The following is a 21749-nucleotide window of genomic DNA, read 5'->3' as shown; positions in this document are numbered from 1 at the left end:
ACTCCCCGTTTTCCAATTACAGCACTAGAGCGCATTATGCGGCATAATGCTTAACGTTGAATGTTCCAACTACAGCAACGCTTCGCACAATCGAGCACTAGAAAAAGTAATGCGCGTGAATTGATGCGTGCAATCGATTTATCGTTTGTAATGATTAATTGTTGGAAACAATTTTAAAGCTTTCGTTTCATTGTAGTTTTTTCGAAATAATCAAAGTTAATTCAAATTGTGTTAAAAAAATAAATATAAGTATGGATGAAGGCACTAACATTGAAAAAAATGTTAATGAAATAATCAAAATCCAAATTACTTAAAATAACCGTAAATATTTTTCAACCAATTATTATGTATACCACTTTATTTTCACATTAATGAGGTTATTGCTAACTCTATGAATATATTTTTTTTTTTCAACACTGAACTTAGCGCAACCTGCTGGTGCGTTTCATGTTCCAATTAAGCATCAGCATAATTCGGCATTGTGCGGCACTGAGTCGCATTATGCTTTGTAATTGGAAAACGGGGACTGCCTACTGGAAGGCTGCAGGTTGTGTTGTTTACCATTATGTACCACTTTACATTTTTAGTGTATTGGAATGTGCTTTATAGGAGTAATTTAGTACTAATTAAAGCAAAATATATTTAAATCATATACTTGGTACAAAATACTAGAATCAATATATACTCAAATTCGCTGATGTTGAACAAAAAAACCATTTCTAATGTATAATAATCTTCGTTATGGTGTTTATGATAAGAGAACATCTTAGTAGGTGTTAGTTATTTATGTTAGTTAAATAAAAAAATGTATATTTTGATACATATTATGGAGAATAATGTGCCGACTACCGAGGCACCCTATTTTCCTTCTGTATCTCCTGTATAGTCTCTGTCCTTATTTTATCTGTGTCTGTCATTCCACCACGAGTTTCTCAAGTTATTGTCAATGTCAAATCCTAAAAGTCAAAATTCAAAATAAAAACATCAAAACATGTCAATTTAATAAAATATAAATACACCTCAGAAATACACAGTTGAAAAATACGAAAATGATATTTTATTTCTTAAATAAATAAATAGGCAACATAGTATTATTTTTATTTAAAAATTGCATAGCAAAGTAAAAGTCATGGATAGAAAATCTAGAGATCAGAGATATTTTTCAAAACGAAGACGATCTCGCTCTCGGAGCAGCGAGCGTCGAGACAGAGTTAAAATAAGAAAAAGATCACCATCTCCGACGACTAGTGCTGATATTATTAAAGAAACTGAAGATTTTAGTTTCTTAAATTATAAGCGAAACTTAAATAAAATAATACAATACAGTAACGATACAAATACGGTTGCAAATAGTATTGACGACTTTTGGATTTTTGTTAAAAAGTATGAAGCTACTTTGAGAAAAGCTGGAAAGCCAATCATACCTATAGAAACTCATGATACAAACACAAACAATTCTGAAATAAAGCAATCGTTTTCAAAAACTGACTGTATTAATTTTAAAGTAAAAATAAAATATATGGACACAGTGTATGATGATAGAAGCAGAAGAAGATTGGACGAAGGGAAATTTAAAGTGTTCCTTAACATTATTTCCATATATATTGACTTTAAAAACAAGGAAAAATTTGAGAAACTAAAAAAATTAAGGAAAGCACAAAAGGAACTGCCTGTTGCTAAATATAGGTACATGCAAAAGATGTTATTATAATACTATCTCATTATGATATTAATTTTATAACTACCTACAATCTACATTATACGAAATTTGACCAATTTCTTATATTGTTGATCTATAGAAAGATGAAAAATTAAAATTATTTTGAGAAACTAATTTTAGGGACGAAATTGTATCAGCTGTGCAGAATGAGAAAGTAGTAGTTGTGGCTGGTGACACAGGATGTGGAAAGTCTACTCAGGTTCCTCAATATCTTCATGAAGCTGGTTTTCAAAATATTGGTAAGCAAATGTAGAAATCATTGATATATCTCCAATTCCCAAAAACACTGGATGTTATCAACTTGTGGTATATTTAGTAAAGTAATTTAAATGTTTCATAAAATACATAATTTATTATACATTATTTGAAAACCTTATTACTGAATATCAAGATTTTTTCTGACACTGTGGGATATGCATTTGGCATTTGGTTACTCAATTGTAGTTATTCTACCCTCACTAGAAAAATAATAAAAAGGAGCTTAACCAACTATTTATCACAATTGACAACAAATTCTTTATAAATTCTATAACTCCTGTTTTTATTATCTAACATTTATATATAACATAAAATTTCAGCTTGTACACAACCAAGGAGAATAGCATGTGTTTCATTATCAAAACGTGTAGCGTTTGAAATGCTGTCACAATTTGAAACTAAAGTTGGATATCAGATCCGGTTTGAGAAGAGCAAAACTGCAGATACAAGTATTTGTTTTATTACTGAAGGACTGTTATTGAGACAGGTAATGGAATTTATATTTCTTTATTATTGTACATTGATAATTATTTATTATTTCATATTTAATTTTTCATGAATACGTCCATCATGCATTAAAACACAAAAAAAAACTTTAATATTTAATATTACTTTTGAGGTTGACATTTTAGTCATGACGATTCAAAAGTGCTTTTATAAGAAGACTAATTGAATAAATAAATGTTTGATCTTGAGTCTGAATTATTTTTGTGAGCTTATGCTAAATTGGAAAATTTGCTTCTGGTACTTAACAGCTCTGCATCATATCAGTAGTGATTTCTTATACAGTGATAGTATAAAATTGTCTTTATATATGTATAGTTATATGTACCAAACATTATAACTTGTAATAATTAAATTTTGTATGCATAATTTCAGATGTCCTCAGAAAACTTACCAAATTATGATGTCATTATATTAGATGAGATTCATGAGAGGCATTTAATGGGTGATTTCTTGTTGGGAGTATTAAAATGCCTTATTCATACAAGAAGTGATATTAAACTAGTTTTGATGTCAGCAACAATTAATATACAATTGTTTGAAGATTATTTTAGCGCTGAATCTGCTGTTGTTATTCAAGTAAGTTAATTAAAATGAGATACACATATAAATACTTGTAAAAGTTTACACAAATAAAAAAGATTTTGAGTTTGAGCATGAATACCTTCATAATTTTTTTATGAGGAATGTATGCATGTCTTTAAATATTAAACAACTCATAAATCAATATTTTTGCATGATTTTTTAAACAGTATATTAAGAAATTTCTACAATATTAAATGAATCAATCAATAAAAATTAAATAAAATAACATTTCAGGTGCCTGGTAGACTGTTTCCTATAGAACTACACTACAAGCCAGTATTAATTGACGAGAAGCCTACAAGAGATGATCGACTGGATCCACAGCCTTATGTGCAAATTATGAGCTTGATTGATAATAAATATCCAAGTGAGTGCTAAATCAATTTAATTCACCTGAATAAACCTTTCTGCAATATTGAGTAGAGGAAATATTTGTATTTTTGTATGTAACATTACATTTTACAGCTCGAAAAATATCTCCAAATTAAGCCAGCTAGCAAGTGGCTAGTGTATGTGATGGAAAATCTGTAAATTTACTTTACTGTCTTTGAGAATTCTGGCGCATAATTTTTTTTTGTTTTATAAACCTTTTACAACGTGGGTAGATCTTGGACGAGTGGATATTAAAATAAATAGGCAAATTCAATCAGTTGATATTATAAATTATATTGAAATAACAAATAAACTTGAGAACCATTAAGACATCGATGAATACATCAATTTTATACGTTACTAGCGGTACGCCCCGACTTCGCCCGTGATATATGTTTACGTTTTCTCTCCATTCTCGTACTTCAAGGAATATTATAAAAAAGATTTAACGAAATCGGTTCAGCCGTTCTCGAGTTTTGCGCTAAGCAACACATTTGGCGATTTATTTTTATTATGTAGATAATTTTACATTTCAGGTGACGAAAGAGGTGACCTCCTAATATTTATGTCTGGAGTTCAAGAAATAACTGCTATTTGTGACGCTGCACAGCAATATGCTGAGAAAAATAAGTCTTGGATTGTCCTTCCGTTACATAGTGGACTCTCATTGGTTGAACAGGATAAGGTAAGATATATTATTAACCGAAGATTAAGCACACATTGAAGAAATACAATACACGTATTAAGTATTTACAATCTAATGTCAAATCAAAATAATTTATATACTTGTGAGTTGTGTTTTTAAATAAATAACCTGTCTCAATCGCTTTGTTTAAAACTTATCAAAAAGCTTCCTCTATCCATTAAAAAATCCCGCATCAGAATCCGTTGCATAAAATTGCAATATTTTTCAGGTATTCGATTATCCACCAGAGGGCGTTAGGAAGTGCATTGTATCCACAAACATAGCTGAAACATCGGTTACAATAGATGGCATACGGTTTGTGGTAGATTCGGGGAAGGTAAGTAATATATTATTTTAGGATCTATTTATAATCAATAATAATGTAATAAACTAGCTATTTGCCCGCCGGTTCGCCTGCGTAATCAAAAACAATATCCGTGAAGATGAAACGTTACAACACGGCAAGATTTCGTGATTATTTGATCAGATTTGGATATATTATTCATAATTGGTATAAAATAATTTTCGATTTTGTTACGAAATTCAGAGATAAATAACAAAACATGTTGTGTCATATAAAGATCGGTCATGCATGTTAAGGTGATTGCAACGATCTGTTCCCAGCCAATATCCCGCTAGATGGCGCTGAATTCTACATTTCTAGTTTATTTGAGTTTTTGCGTAATTGGAATAGTCATCAAACCTAGGAATAGTCATGGCGGTTACTGAATATTATATTTTATTGAAATATGTTATATCATTGCCTTAAAATCCACCCAATTCGGTAAAATTATGCGTTTTAACATCTGTCATTGCATACAGGGTCGTTTACACACACAGACGTATACAAAAATGATAAAGATTTAACTCTAGATGGCGTGAATGTAAAGCGCGTCACACACGGTGAAGATACTACCTATAATATTTTATCTAATCTAGTAATATTTTATATTACAGTATCTTAAGGTATCCGGTATCAGCGTTCTGACCATCATTTTTCTTTTTTCGCTGTAGAACCGCCATCCTGTTACAAATGACCCACAAAGGAGAATGACCACGGGTGGTATCGGTAAAATTTTAGTTGTGCCACGTATTCGTTATATTGTTAATTCCTATTTGTATTTATAATGATCATATGTATCAATATTAAGTCTTAATTAAACCGGATAAATTGAAATAATAGTAAAAGCACAGACTAATAATAATATACTACGTATGTAAAAGTAAAAGTTTTTCTTTTGAAACATGTATGAACTTTCGCATTAGTAGGAAGTAGGATTGTTATAAAAATAAAAGTTATATTTGTTGGCGTAAACTATTTTATTGTAATTTTGGGAAATAAATAATGTCAAAATTGATTACCTACAATAAAACGCAGTTTTATTTTATTACCTACATTACACTATTGTTTTTTTTTTATCAAAACATGTATTTGAAGTAGCAAATATGATATTATGCTGATCCAAGCATTTTCACTCAAAACTAATATCACTAATGATTTGTAAAAGTAAATTATTTCAAAATACATTTCATAACCAACAAGTAAGAATAATTATTCATACAACAACAAATCAAAAACACTATTTACTATGGAAAAAAAACCAGGAAGGTGAAAAACATATTTATGATTTCGATGCACTCGACTTTTAGTAAAATAATAGGTAAAAATATTATTATGGTTTTGATCACAGACATATCTGTGGTTTTGATTTTAGCTACTAGTATCAGAAAGCTGCGTGTTCAATGCACGTCGGGGTCCCACAACTGTGGAGGAAGGAAGGTAGAATACCTCCATCGAATAAGTGAAGTTTCTCGACATACTCGATTTGCCGGCCGGCCTCAATGAAGATTGTCCGAAAGTTGTATATGTGCTCTGTAACGAAAAAATTTCGCTAGCGCGATTCAGAGTGAGGTGTCGTACAATATACCTAATGAAGTTTTTCATCTTTTTATTTTACTGCAAATACAAAATAAAAATTAAACAATGGTAATGTAAATTCTAAACAAACTACTACCAAAATACAATTAGAACAAAAATCATTTGACTTGTTTATTTCACCCAGAGGCCAGAGGCGGCTCGTGACAAAATTGTATAGGTGTTCACTTGAAATAAAACATCGAAAATACAATAGCGTTCGGGATGATTTATTACAAAAAAAATGAGCACCACATTTTATAAATGTCTATAACACTAAAAATTACAAAGTACAGGCTATTTCAAAACGAATTCAATGACTAGGTATCAATAATTAGTAAATCACCGAATTTGCATTCGCGAGCGTAGGTATCCATAGTGTTTGTCACTGACGGTCACTGACCTCTATAACTTATAGTTATAGAGGTCAGTGGTGTTTGTTGTGTAAACATGTATAGGTAAACCAGAATCTGATGGCAAATTGGGAAATCAAAATTTTGAGTGTGCAACCCTAGGGAAAATGGACTGAACGATCTTGATACTGCTTATTTTTTATTTTGTCCTCAACATCATTAGTCACATTACATAAGTGAACAATACTGTACTTAATAATGAGATATCCACTTAATATTATGTAGGCACATACTTATATGTATAATATACATAATACATAAATTACTATACTATAATACATATTATTTACACATACCTATATTTGTATATTCATTATCATTATGCCATGTAAAAATATGGATGTAATGATAATGCAGATCAAAACTAGATTGCTAATAATTTTTTATAAAATAAAATAAAAATAAAATAAAACTATGTTTATTTTCGTAAGTATTAAAGATACACACATTATAAAATTGACTTGGACAGCTTGGACTTGACGAATAGCCGTATTGGAAACTCCTGTAATAAATTTTCATAAAATTATATTGTAATCAACAAACAATATTATAGTTACCTACTTATTATAATATTTTTTATTTTAAGTATCAAAACGGGTAAGTCCAATTTACCAATAAAATATTCAAAATTGAAAATTGTGATGTGTTTGACCCTTCTTCATCGAATGTTTTTCTATACACATTATAAACAACACCTCTTGCTTGTGATCGCAGCGGCTTTTTCGACATTTTCGAAGACTTTTTAGACAAAATCCTAAAAATTATTCATCAATTGCAAAGAAGACAAATAATTTGACAACCAATTTGATAGTTGTCAAATAAAATTGCCATATGAAAATCTTTTATTTCGTAAATATAAATATGCCATCAGATTCTGGTAGACCTATATGTATTTGAGTAGTTAGTAGCATATTATATTCTGAATTTCTGATCCATGCCTATTCACTCAAAACTAATAACACTAATGATTTGTAACAGTAAATTATTTCAATAGGTAGGTATTTGAACATTTCCCAACAAGACGTAAGAATAATTATTCGTAGGTATACAAGATACAATAACAAATCTAATACACTATTTATTATTTTATTATTTACTAGCGGTCCGCCCCGGCTTCGCCCGTGGTACATGTTTACGTTTTCTCTCCATAAGAAGTAATAGCTAGAGAGCTAGCGCAAAGCTACCTGTATGTATTTGACCAGACCTGGATTTTTGTGTGTTGATTCCCCTATACCTACTATACATGAGATGAGGAGTCACTAAGCCCAGAGTGGTGGACGGGGCGCGCGCTTAGGTAAGACAGGTGGAAATTTTTGGCGAACTTTGAAACCATTTGACCACGTCTGCCATTTTGATATTTGAAAATAGATTATTATTACTATCGGAAAATAACAATGGCAGACCATTATCACGCGGATAACATTCTGGCAGACACTTATGAAAGTGCTGAAAAAAATACAATTTTGAAAGTATTTGACCAGATCTGCCATTCATATATTTTATTTATTAGGGTCTTAAAAACTTATTTTCGAAACGGCAGACATTTTCATTGCGTACAGACTTCAGCAGACAACAAAACTTTACAGACTTCAGCAGTCAACAAGACTTAGCTTCTACATGGTCAGATGTATATATGTATTACGTTCCCTGACCTTACATCAATGATTTACTTTATTAATGTTTTTATGGTCATTTACATTTAATTTTGAAAACTATGGAATAAAATTTATAAATTTGATGATACAAAACTAAATATACATTTGTAAAGAATCTCAAATATAAAGTTGTGTTGCAAATAACAAATCATCATTTAAATATTTAGTTTATTTCTTTATTTAAGAAACAATTAACAATTACAAAACAACATAAAAAAACACGCATGCATTTATTGAAATGTTCATTCATCATCACTATCGTATGGCGTTGTGTGACTCGTCTTCATAATCCATTGAATCGGATTCTGTAAAAGTAAAACGTAAATTATATAATAAAAGAAATGAGTCATTATAAACTTACCTAGTAAGGCAATGCCTTTGATGTCGCACGATGCCGCCGCGCCGCCAGTGTAGGTACTTCTGCTGCTACATGAAAATATGCTAGGGTTGCAACAAATGGGAAATAAAACAATTGTGATTATTACTATTATGATGTAATCATTTATTCATATTATGTACATTCAAAACAATTGCTATTATTAAATCTGATGTAATTATTTTTTCATAAATATATAATTATTATTAATTACATAATATATTGCACTGTGAAATATTTACGTATCACTTTATTTTTGATGTTCTTAATTGTCTTTTATAAAATTTAAGTGACGCATTCGCATTGGGATCAACAATCCGATAAGAAAAGAATGGAGACAACATATACATAGCTTTGATTTCAATTCTACAGATACAAAATATACAATCTATCTAAAATGATACAACGGATGTTTCCTGCGTTTTCTCGTCAAAATACTGAAACAACGTAATTATTGTATAGTAGTTGGGCGTGAAAGTAAAAAAACAAATGAAAAGTGTTTTCCATATGATTATTTATTAAATTTACGCGATTAAGAATAATTTCAACGATACAATTTAGTAACCGAGAATTCAGAGGATTAAAGAAAATACCTGCCTGATCATTTTATCAAACTCTAAAAGAATTATGGTTATTTCGCATCACTCGGTTTATTAGTTTGGTAATAATTATTAAAGGTAGTTACAACCCTAGCCATTGAGTCGAACGGTAGGCAACACAATATCGACTTTGTGCGGGTACATATGGTACATTTCTTCTTGCTGTGAAGCGTAATTATTATTATTAAGATTTTTTAGGCTATTTTGAATCAGCTGTTCTAATTTAATTCTAGAAATTTATTAAAACGTGATTTTTTTAAAAGTATATTATGAGTTTATAAATACCTCAACCAATAGTTATTGTGTCCTATCCTCATTTCTTTATATCTTGGTAGTTAACTAAAGTGTTAAATTTACATAACCTCAACAACAACATTTACACTGCCACTGCACTAAAACTAAACTAACTAGCTCTCTAGCTATAAGAACCATCCTCGTACTTCAAGGGATATAATAAAAAAAGAATTATCGAAATCGGTTCAGCCGTTCTCGAGTTATGCGCTTACCAACACATTTTGCGATTCATTTTTATATATAAGACTAGCGGTCCGCCCCGGCTTCGCCCGTGGTACATGTTTACGTTTTCTCTACATAAGAACCATCCTCGTACTTCAAGGAATATAATAAAAAAAGAATTATCGAAATCGGTTCAGCCGTTCTCGAGTTATGCGCTTACCAACACATTTTGCGATTCATTTTTATATATAAGACTAGCGGTCCGCCCCGGCTTCGCCCGTGGTACATAATATTTACGTTTTCTCTACATAAAAACCATCCTCGTACTTCAAGGAATATAATAAAAAAAGAATGATCGAAATCGGTTCAGCCGTTCTCGAGTTATGCGCTTACCAACACATTTTGCGATTCATTTTTATATATAAGAAGATAAGATTATGTGAAAATAACCAGGAAGGTGAAAAACATATTTACGAAAACATAGTAACATAATATGGCTGTCGCTACAATAATTATATTTCAATTTTATCTTTTTATACCTAGTAGAACTGGCCGACGAATAAAAAAAATCGTATTAGAATAAATACAATAAATTACGGAACAAAAAAAGGATTGTAACTGAATTAGGTATGTTTGTTTCTGGGCGCACCGTTTTCGACGACGCGACGCGCGACGTAAGCGTATAGGTATAGGTACCTACTTTGCTAAAACAAACTAATAAAATTGTGTGTCTGTCTGAAAATTCGGAAAAGCATATTTTGCAAGTTTGTAATTACTTTGATAGTTTACCGATTTATAATAATTGTAATTGTAATTGTATAATATATAATTTGCAATGTGGTGAAATTTCATAAAAATCACGGGCCAATTTTTTGTTTTGAATCCCACCGAAAATATAATTGCGTTATTAGAATAATTAATCACTATACCTACCCACGATCAATTATTACAATATAGTCTCAAATGCATACTAGAGAAATATTGCAATTTGATTCAATTAAAATGCATAGCATACAAAAATAAATTCACAACACAAGAAATTCCGCGCGCAAATCATAGCGCGTGTCAATGAAATCAAGAATGTTTTATATCAAGCCGACGCGACGCGACGCGGACGACGACGCGACGCCGAACAAAAGTACCTACGACGGACGACCACGCTTCGAGTTGCCAAACAACATGAGTAATAAATTGTTTACAAAAAAAACAAGTTTTCCATTTTTCTGTATGAGTAGACAGAACTTCAAAACGCCACCTGCTACGGTTTATATTATGAACGATTGTTATAAAAATAAAAGTTATATTTGTTGGTGTAAACTATTTTATTGATCAATAATTTTGGAATTTAAAATTGTCAACATTGATTACAATAAAACGCAGTTTTATTTTATTACACTATTGTTTTTTTTATCAAAACATGTATTTGAAGTACCATATAATATTATGCTGATCCAAGCATTTTCACTCAAAACTTATATCACTAATGATTTGTAAAAGTAAATTATTTCAATATACATTTCATAACCAACATGTAAGAATAATTATTATTATTCCTACCTACAACAACAAACCTAAAACACTATTTACTATGGGAAAATAACCAGGAAGGTGAAAAACATATTATTATTTACGATTTCGACGCACTCGACTTTTAGTAAAATATAGTAGGGAAACATAATATTATGGTTTTGATTTTTGCTACTAGTATAAGAAAACTGCGTGTTCAAACTACTTGTTTGTCTGTCTGAAAATTCGGAAGTACTTTGGTAGTTTACCGATTTATAATAATATTGTATATATCGTTGTTTAAAAAATATTCAATCACAATAAAATATGATATATGTACTGATTTATCACTGGTTTCAGTGATGAACTGATGAGTCAATTATAGCCACTATACTTTCGTCATACGTGTGTATGATTGATGTGATTTGCAACGTGGTGATATTTCAGAAAAATCACGGGTCAAATTGTCCCACCGAAAATATAACTGCGTTATAAGAATAACTATACCTACGATAAATTATACATAATACAATATAGTATGATATAGTCTCAAATGCATACTAGTGAAATATTTTATTTGAATCAATAAAATAAAAAAATAAATAAAAAATAATAATAATACAAAAATAAATTCACAACACAAGAAAATCCGCGCGCAAATCATAGCGCGTGACAATGAAATCAAGAACTTTCGAGCCGACGCGGACGACGAAGGAGCCTAACAAAAGTACCTACAATCATAGGCGGCTCGTGACAAAATTGTATGGCCGTGTTCACTTGAAATAAAACAACGAAAATAGGTACCTACAATAGCGTTAGCAGTACAAAAAAAATGAGCACCACATTATAAATGTCTATTTATACACTAAAAATTATAGAGTATTTCAAAACGAATTCAATTATTATTTAGCAATAATTAGAAAATCCCCGAATTTGCATTCGTGATCGTATTCATAGTGTTTGTCTACACTAATATTATAAAGAGGAAAACTTTGTTTGTTTGTTTGATTGTAATGAATAGGCTCATAAACTACTGGACATTTTACCAATGTTTGCAAGTTTGTGATTACTTTGATAGTTTACCGATTTATAATAATTGTATACTTATATCATTGTTTAAAAATATTCAAACACAATATGATATAGGTACTGATTTATCACTGGTTTCAGTGATGAACTGATGAGTCAATGTTAGCCACAATACTAATCACTTTCGTCATACATGTGTATGAACTATGATTGATGTGATTTGCAATGTGGTGAAATTTCATAAAAATCACGGGCCAATTTTTTGTTTTGAATCCCACCGAAAATACATATATTACTAATTGCGTTATTAGAATAATTAATTACTATACCCACGATCAATTATTACAATTTACAATATAGTCTCAAATGCATACTAGAGAAACATTGCAATTTGAATCAATTAAAATGCATAGCATACAAAAATAAATTCACAACACAAGAAATTCCGCGCGCAAATCATAGCGCGTGTCAATGAAATCAAGAATGTAATTTTATATCAAGCCGACGAGCGACGACGCCGAACTAAAGTACCTACAGTACCATTTACCTTCAGTGTACAATACAGTTTACAGACCTACGACGGACGAACAATAATGAGTAATAAATAAAAAAAACATAGTTTATAAGGTCATTAGTTTTATTTTATTTTATTGTTATTTTCTTTGAACGATTGGAAATGAAATTACTCAATTTTTACACAGAACTTTGATTTATTAGAATTATGCTCATTATGCATAAGATAACGAACGCGAATGCACGACATCTAGCGCGTCAATGTCTAAACATCGCCTTTCGTTTAGACATTGACGCGCTAGATCTGTAATAAGTATATAGTCTATGCGCTAGATGTCGTGCTTTATGTCGTGTTTCGCTTGGCAAAAGTCACGCACACTACTGTAGAAGTGTCAAATTTTTCCGGTATTTTACTGTTGTTTTTCTAAGTAAATATTGTAAATTATTGATTAAAAAGGTCGAACGCGCACACATTTCATTATAGAGAAGTGATAAAATGATTAGTTTTAAAGAAATAGTGTCTGTGTTAAGTGTTTAGAGGTAATCAAAAATGTATGGAGGGACGGTCGGAACATCAACCTTAAATGTACATGCATGCATAAGCAGAAAGTTAGCATAAAGTGTGAATTCAACAAAATAAACATATTTAGATTTAAGTACAAAAAATTAAAAAATATTAACTCTTTTGTATAATTTTGTTTTTAATAAGGCAACAGTATCCAAAACTTATTTATAGGTAAAAGAAATGAGTTACGACGCATCTACAAAGATGCAAAGGCTCAAAGAATTTTGGATATCGAAAGCAAGCGCTGATCAGAGGAAAGGCAGAGCAGGAAGAACGGGTAATTTATTTTTAATGTGTATATAGATACCATAATAATTCAGATTATTATGGTATCTATATATTTATTATTCTGTAATCTGACTGACCGGTTGGCTTGGTTGGTAGTGGCCCTGCCTTCCAAGTCAGAGGTTGTGGGTTCGATTCCCACCCGGGGCAAATATTTGTGTGATGAACATAGATGTTTGCTCTGTGTCTGGGCGTTAATTATCTATATAAGTATTTATTTAAAAATTATATATGTATGTTTATCAGCCATCTGGTTTCCATAACACAAGCGAAAGCTTAGTATGGGATCAGATCGTGCCGTGTGTGAAAATTGTCCTGATAAATATTTATTTATTTATTCTAAATTAATAATATTTAATAAGATTGAAACTAGAACTGATGGCATTTTCAGCTGCTTCTTTAAATAGAAATAAAAAATTGGCCACGTGTGAATTATACTCCCTCGCTTACATCCGTGCGTTCGGCAAAAAAAATTTCATCCTTCCGATTTATGACCGCTGCCAAACTTTGCTTTACATTATTTTTTGTTATAGCGGCCATACAAATACATCATCTGTGATATATATTCAATATCTAATTAATAATTATCACTATTCATAAGACACACTCATGGGCAGATAGAAAGGCGACTTCCTGTCTCAGATAACTGATCTATAAAGATTACCTGTTTTCCTTAGGGTTCTAAGTAAAAATTGTAATATAACATAAAAAATTATTTCCAGGTCCCGGCGTATGTTACCGCATATACTCCGAAAACCAATACACCGATATGGATGCATTTAGCACTCCAGAAGTGTCAAGGGTACCACTAGCTTCACTATTATTGCTCATGAGTTCTCTGGGAGTGAACGATGTTAGACGATTTCCGTTTATAGATGCACCCCCGGAAGATGCTATTGAAGAAGCACTATTGGAATTGAAACAACATGTAAGTAGTATAATTTTGACATTCGAATTAGTATTGTGGTGGAAGTTTATAATTTTTTAAATATGTAATAGAATAAATTGATTACGAGGCGGGATTTTTACCTGCATCTTTCGCCTTGCTGGGAAAGATTTTTTTTTCAAATGGTTTAATTTTTATAACTATTTATAAAACATTTGAATGCTATTAAACTAAATATGAAATAGTCTTTTGGTGATTATTCTTTGCGATATTTATTAATTGATTAAGGAATTGAAAAAGGGGCGTATACTTAAACTCGAAACTTATTTGTAAAGCTTTAAGTTGACACATAATTATTAATTAGTAAACATTATTTTCACGGTTTCAGTACATTAAATAATGTTTATTTGTGGGATGACTTATGAAATAATTCACTGAAATTGTCATATGTCTTATTGTGTTGTGTGATACATAGTCGGTATTATGTATAATTCGATATTTATGCGAATAAAACCACAGGATGCACCAATTATTATAAAGGAGTTATTAAACATAATAAAAGTCCCAACAAAATCCTTAATATCTAAAATCTACTTTTCAGGGAGCATTAACATCAAATGAGAAATTAACAGCTCTAGGCAAGGCATTAGCCAACCTTCCCGTAGAAGTGTCTCTAGCTAAAGCCCTGGTGGTAGGATCTGCGACTTTACCTCCTCATAAGTTGGATTCAGCTTTGGCCTTAACTGCCGCTTTGGGTATAAGGTCCATTTATACTACGAGAGCGCATAGAGATTTTGATTGCGAGGTAAGTTTTTATGGTAAGGAATATAAAATTTGGATAAGCTTGTGTATATATTATTGTTTTGATAAAGAAATGTGAGTGTTTCTATATAACTATAATTCAAATATCATTTCATAAATTATGTTAATAACTTTTAGAAGGAAGGATCAAACAACAATTTTCATCAATATTCTCTACCTAATCAAATTACAAATTGCTCTTCTGTATATTATTTTTAGGGCGGCTTAAGGCGGGCAAGCATGTCTGTATAATCTATACATACAAAAAATATACCGTACGTAAGCAAAGTAAACATAACTATATTTTTCAAAATGTACTTTATTTTATACTTTTATTTCAGAATGCCAGAAAACCAGATGAATCAGATCACGGTGATCCAATAACCCTAGTATCTTTATACTGCGCTTGGTTAAAGGAAAAAAGTAAAGGAGGGGGGAGAGCGTGGTGTAGACGACGAGGGATAGAGGAACAGAGGTTGTATGAGTTGACAAAACTGGCTGCGCAATTGAAGAACTTATTACAGGTGAATAAGGTTCTTTTTTAAACTCATAGTGCTTGCCGTATGTTGCACAAAAAAAAAAGAATTTAAGGGAAAGTTAAGGTGAACGAATTTGATGCGCAATTGAAGATCTTATAGCAGAGGAAGAAGCCGCGTTTTTTTTTAAATTTTAATATCTATATAGTGCGTGGCAGGAGAAGAATTTGGATTCGCAATTTAAAACCTTATTGCAGGTATATAATTCATTGTAAAAATTGTCGTATCTTTTCATATATTTTGCGTGGTAGGGGAAAAAGAGCGTTTTGTTCTAATTGCAGGAACACAGTCTTCCATGAGTGTTTTGGCCAAAATCCTTATCCCTATTTATAAACAAAGTTACGAACAAGTTGTATTTTATGTAGAATTTATAAATAAATAAAAAAAAGTTGAATTAAAAAAATCCAAAACGTCTGTTTATAGGACAATAATTTGATGGAAGCTCCCGAAGCAGAATCGATGTCTTCGGCGGAAAGATCACTCCGACATGGACAAATGAAACAACTGAAAGATATGAGAAGGTAATTTAATTAAATTACAACACATATGTATCAAAGTATAGAGTAAATATTACTTCGATTGATTAATGTTCTCAAAATCTTAAACTTTCCAGACAGTACAAACAAAAAGCGGCGGAAGATTCGAAAAAGCGGAAACGTCTAAAAGTGGATTCTTGGGAGATTGTCGACGAAAAGGGGGATGATGATAATATTATGGATATTCGTGATATCGAGTTCCGTCTGACGAACGACGCCAGCAGGATACAGGCGCTCATCAGCGGGGCCAGTGCTAATAGTGGCCGGGATCTCGTCATGTTGAAAGTATATCTATATTATACAGCAGAAGAGTTTGTTTGTTTGAACGCGCTAATCTCTGGAACTACTAGTCCGATTTGAATTTCTTTCGGTGTTAGACAGGCCATTTATCGAGGAAGGCTATAGGCTATACCTATGTCATCACGCTAAGACCAGCAGGAGCTGAGATACTTGGGTGAAACCGCGGAGCACAGCTAGTCTATATATAATATTCCCGAACAACTACGACATTGGGGCCTTCAAGAAAAGAGCTTATTTGTCCATAAAAGGCCGGCAAAGCACCTGTAACACTTCTAGTTTTACAAGTGTTTATGGGCGGTGGTGACCACTTAACATCAGGTGGCCCACCTGCTCCTTTGCTTGCTCTGAAATAAAAAAAATTAAAATGAAACCCGTTTGGCGTTGTCACGGCATCACGCGTGAACGGCTGAACCAATTTCGAGAATTTTTTTTTTATTATATTCCTTGAAGTACGAGGATGGTTCTTATGTAGAGAAAACGTAAAAATATACCACGGGCGAAGCCGGGGCGGACCGCTATTAAGTAATAAGTAAAGAAATAAAGGAAAAACATTTATTTATAAACGTGACAATTTTTAAATACACAATAGCTTAAAAAAACTAAACAATGCATAAAATGGAAGGAACATAATAGTACTTATACATCGATAAAAGTATTCCTTATTAAACACCCTTTAATCCGTCAGTCCTCGGATCACAGACACAATAGAAAATCTATTGTGTCTCGGCCCGATCGGGCCGCTCGGTGGTCAATGGGTTAAGTAAATAGTACCACTTTTTTCTGTGCATTACTACTTCTAACTACTTTTTCTAAGGAATCCACAAGTATATTCAGGCGTCTTACTAACTTACAATACTTTTTATATTTTACAGATAGTGCTATGTCGCGCGTTATATCCTCAAATCGCGGTTGCTGATGATTTTAACCACTGCAAGGTAAATAATACAGTTTATACTTAGAATTTACCAAAAATTTGGTTTAGATATCTGATCGAATGGAAGCTAATGTTGCCAGATAATTTAGGTTTTAGGAGAATTGATTAGCAAAACTAATCGAAATGATCAGTTTTTACAAAAAAAAAACCACCAAAAATCGACGTGCTTTTGTACAAAATACGCTATTTTTATCCTCAAATATGCATCATATTTTCTTCATTCTGTAGACACATATTATGCATTTAAATATATTACTGGTACTTATTTTTAAACTGCCTTTTTTATTTCTCGCATTCAAATCAAGATTCAGATATTTTCCCTCAATAAATAGCGGCTTCGTCTGGGTTAAAAGCACCAAGCAAAAATATTTTCTCTACATAAGTTATACAACAGCTTAAAAACAATAATGTGAATCTTATTTTAAATAATATATTTAATTATTTATAAAAAAAAATATTATTTTTCCCTTACAGACGGTAACAGACCAACTTTACCACACTTGGAGCAAACCCTTCGTGTTTTTACACCCCACGTCATATTTCGGCAAACAACCCCGCACGCTACAACTGACAGAGAGTGACATACAGACAGACGGGCCTCCGGGGTTTAAGAGTAAACTTGCATTATCATCGAGACACCAGATTCTGTGCTATTTGTGGGTAGCTTTAGTTTTTATATGCGGGTAGATTTAATTTTTTTCAGTTTAAATGTTATTTTTGTATTTTTTTAAATTTTACCATTAAATAATGTCGATGCATGCCACGGATTGCCAAATTATTTAAAGCTATTTTTATTTCTCATTGTATCAAATTAAATTTAGCCAAAATTATTACATAGAAAATGTTTTTTTTTGCTTACTAGTAAGCAACTTAAACTAATTGTCATTTAAGAAATTAAAAGTCGCCCCAGATAAGATTCATATAAATTCATATAAATAATACATATTATTTAAATTATTTTCAGATCGCTATTGGAAACAACAAAACCGTATATAGTGAATTCTATGAGGATGCCCGCTGCTCAAACGTTGCTTTTATTGGCACATTCTATTGATACTAATTATGGATTTACAAGGTAATTATAGTTGTAGAATGATAAATATTTATGATAGATAAACATTTAATTTTATACAATTACTTAAAAAAAAGATAATTATTATAATACTAGTTTTCCGCCCGCGGCTTCGCCCGCGCAGTCAAAGAAAAACCCGCATAGTTCCCGTGCCCGTGGGATTTCCGGGATTGCGTCATTTTCCCGGGATAAAAAGTATTCTATGTCCTTTCTCGGGTATCAAAATATCTCCATACCAAATTTCATGAAAATTGATTCAGTAGTTTAGGCGTGATTGAGTAACAGACAGACAGACAGAGTTACTTTCGCATTTATAATATTAGTATGGATTGTTAAAAAAGGGAATATAGGTAAAGGTAAAAAAAGTTTTAAGTTCTATTTTCCGTAAATAAATCAAGTATACTTTGCTTTATAATATACTGATTTCAAATTAAATTAATTGATTATTATGCTACGTATATAACTTCTACTTATATTTTTGTTTCAGTCAAACATTCATAAAAGACAATAAAACGGTATAAATGTATTTTTTTCCAGGTTAATCTGTGATTCGTGGCTATTATTGGAATTTCCATATCCAGAAACTGGATTGAATTTATTGTTCAAAGCTTCCAAATTGCGGCACCGATGGGATGCTCTTATTAATAGAAGGCTTTTAGGTATTGGCTTATATTATAATCATAGAAATCTAAATAACAAGACACTAGAAGTCGTAAGCGCGCGTGACCTTGTCGCCACTCAGGTGACTTTCACAACACCAGCGTGTTCGTCACTGTTCAGTTGCTCTGGAGACGTATGTGTATAAACATTGTGTGTTTCAGCATATCCCATTGCGGAAATTCTTCCACAAGTTGTAATTATACTAATAAAGGAATAATATTTCATCGGTAAATATTTCTTTTTTAGAAATAATGCCGTTTTTCCTTAAAATTATAGAATACATATTTACAAGTATTACGAGTGTCACCATAGTAATCGAAATAACAATGAATGACACAGTCTACCATTCTTATTATCACGTTTAACACAAATTTCAACCTTATTTCTATGAGTTTATGTTCAAAGTTATATCTATTGAAAATTGACAACTTCTGTTGTAGAAAAGCCGAATTTTTTCGTATTGGAACAAAAAGAAACAAAACGTCTCATATACTTAGGGATGTTATTCTAAAATAAACCGTAAATTCGTGCGTTAGGATACATAATAAAAAGCTTAATTTAATATTTAAGTTAGTTTTCACTAAAATCAAGCTGTCCAATAAAAGGCATAGTTTACTTGTGTGTACTGTTTAGCTATCTGTTTAAATGTGTTGATTTTGGCGACAGCGGTTTTCATATGAATTATGACATTATAGCACTTCTATGTGTCTTGTTATGTAGATTTCTATGATTATAATATTTGCTAAAAGATATACATATTATATACTAGATTCTCGTGAATCAAAATATAATTGTGATATTTGATTAATAACAACTCAACTACATAGATATTATACAAAAATTTCAATAAAACCATCCATGATGAAGCTTTCAAAATAAAATATCCTAAAAACTCATATAATTACCATTATTTTAGATGCAAGCCCAAACAAATCAGTGGAGACCGAACTAACAAAAAATAAATCAAAAGTACCCTACGAAGAATTACAATACGAATTATCCAAAGATATGAGTGCATATATGAATAGTGATGTGTATTATACGATAAAACGGTTATTACCAGCGGATTTGAAGATTTTATATACTATCGATGAATGTCCTACTGTTGTGCCTAATCCGTTCTGTAGCGATTTTGAAGGAAGACCGCATGAGAAGAAGGGAGGTGTTTATGTGACTGATAATATTGTTTTTAATTGGTATGTATTTATTTATGTTTCCTGGTAATAATTATAATATTATAACGTTTAAATCAAATCGAAATCAAAAGTAAATCAACGTAAAAAACTAAATTAATCTTTGAAATACGAGAATTTAGTCTATCTATAAACCTATAAACTTACCAATAAAGTGTTGATCTAAGATCCGAACATAAGGCGAAATTCAACGGCGTGATAATAGAATGAGACCAATTTTATAATTAATTTAGTCTATTAAAAAATGTATTAAAAATGGGTTGACTGGGAAAATCGTGGACAGGACATTTTTAATGAATTTAAAAAAAAACATTTTTTTTTTATTAATTGCAGTATCAAGATAATAAAAAAAAAAATATAATAGACTTAAAGTATGAAACCTACAGAATGTGCAGTCATAGTTTTCTAATATTTACCGGGACAAACGGCTAGGTTGGCAGGTATAAACAGGTATGTCGGTACCAGTTACTTTCACTTGATAGGATGATGAAAAAAAAAATTATGTCAGCACTGTTTTATTACAAAATTGTTTTATTATCTCGAAACTGCAATTAATAAAAAATAAAAATAAATAAAAAAAATTTAATTCATTAAAAATGTCCTGTCCAGGATTTTCCCAGTCAACCCATTTTTAATACATTTTTTAATAGACTAAATTAATTATAAAATTGGTCTCATTCTATTATCACGCCGTTGAATTTCGCCTTATGTTCGGATCTTAGACCATGTATAGATATTTTTAAGTCCTGTATGACTTTTTAATCCATAATAATTATACTCATTATTTAGTAACAATCAAAATACAGTGAAAGTATTTAAAAAATTGTTAGTTTACTACTAAATATCTAAGTGAATGTTTTATATATTATTTTTCAGTGTAGTCGATTCAGATTGGAGTTACAACAGCTATCAAGAATCATACTCCATACCGTGGAAGTGTCCGAACTGTGAAATTACTGTATGTTTGTCACCTTTAGAAAAACTACAGCACAAGGAATTTATATGTTCTTCTAGAAAAATCGAGAAGGAAGAAAAACCACCGCCAAGGGAAAATAGACCTAATGCTAAGGAATATAAGTGCGAAGTTTGTAACGAAACGTTGTATATGACGCCGGTCGAAATATTAAGGCATAAAAAGAGTTGTAAATAAATTGTATATAAAAGTTTTATGGTTTTATTTAAATTCTTAAAAGCAATCATGCTCATTCCAATTTGATGTACTTGACATGAGTAAAAAGAGTAATTTTCTAAAAGCCCTTTTGCCCTATGATTATTATTACCTAATACTTAATTAAAAGGCATAATATTATGTGAACTAAAAAAAATCTCGACAAGGCACTTATAGATTTTTTACCTAGGTAATCAAAGTTAATCTATAAACATAATTACACCAAC

At 31.1% G+C, this 21749-nt stretch overlaps 1 protein-coding gene across 1 annotated transcript; it reads left to right on the top strand.

The window, feature by feature from the left end:
• Positions 1-1030: 1030 nt before the first annotated feature.
• Positions 1031-21517, top strand: LOC149900103 (putative ATP-dependent RNA helicase DHX34). The gene is made up of 19 exons (XM_090112915.1): positions 1031-1686; positions 1841-1959; positions 2299-2465; positions 2858-3061; positions 3302-3434; positions 3976-4124; positions 4354-4461; positions 13323-13428; positions 14159-14364; positions 14924-15127; positions 15465-15647; positions 16083-16180; positions 16273-16480; positions 17368-17430; positions 17904-18085; positions 18394-18504; positions 19039-19160; positions 20078-20357; positions 21231-21517. The coding sequence occupies exons 1-19, from the start codon at positions 1130-1132 to the stop codon at positions 21502-21504; spliced, it is 3474 nt and encodes a 1157-aa protein (XP_089969041.1). The 5' UTR covers positions 1031-1129; the 3' UTR covers positions 21505-21517.
• The last annotated feature ends 232 nt before the right edge of the window (positions 21518-21749 follow it).

This window comes from Colias eurytheme, chromosome 19 (genome assembly GCF_061535395.1).
Source record: "Colias eurytheme isolate Ceu_HAF_F1 chromosome 19, ilColEury1 Martin Lab GWU primary, whole genome shotgun sequence".
NCBI classification, from domain to species: Eukaryota; Metazoa; Arthropoda; class Insecta; order Lepidoptera; family Pieridae; genus Colias; species Colias eurytheme.
This window is presented reverse-complemented; position numbering and strand designations above follow the sequence as displayed.

What these genes read in the sequence shown, in the direction of transcription:
- LOC149900103 (XM_090112915.1), top strand. Translation starts at nt 1,130, where the DNA reads ATGGATAGAAAATCTAGAGATCAGAGATATTTTTCAAAACGAAGACGA. An exon ending in AGCTGGTTTTCAAAATATTG is followed by an intron (nt 1,960 to 2,298) that starts GTAAGCAAATGT and finishes ATAAAATTTCAG; the next exon opens with CTTGTACACAACCAAGGAGA. An exon ending in AATCTGCTGTTGTTATTCAA is followed by an intron (nt 3,062 to 3,301) that starts GTAAGTTAATTA and finishes ATAACATTTCAG; the next exon opens with GTGCCTGGTAGACTGTTTCC.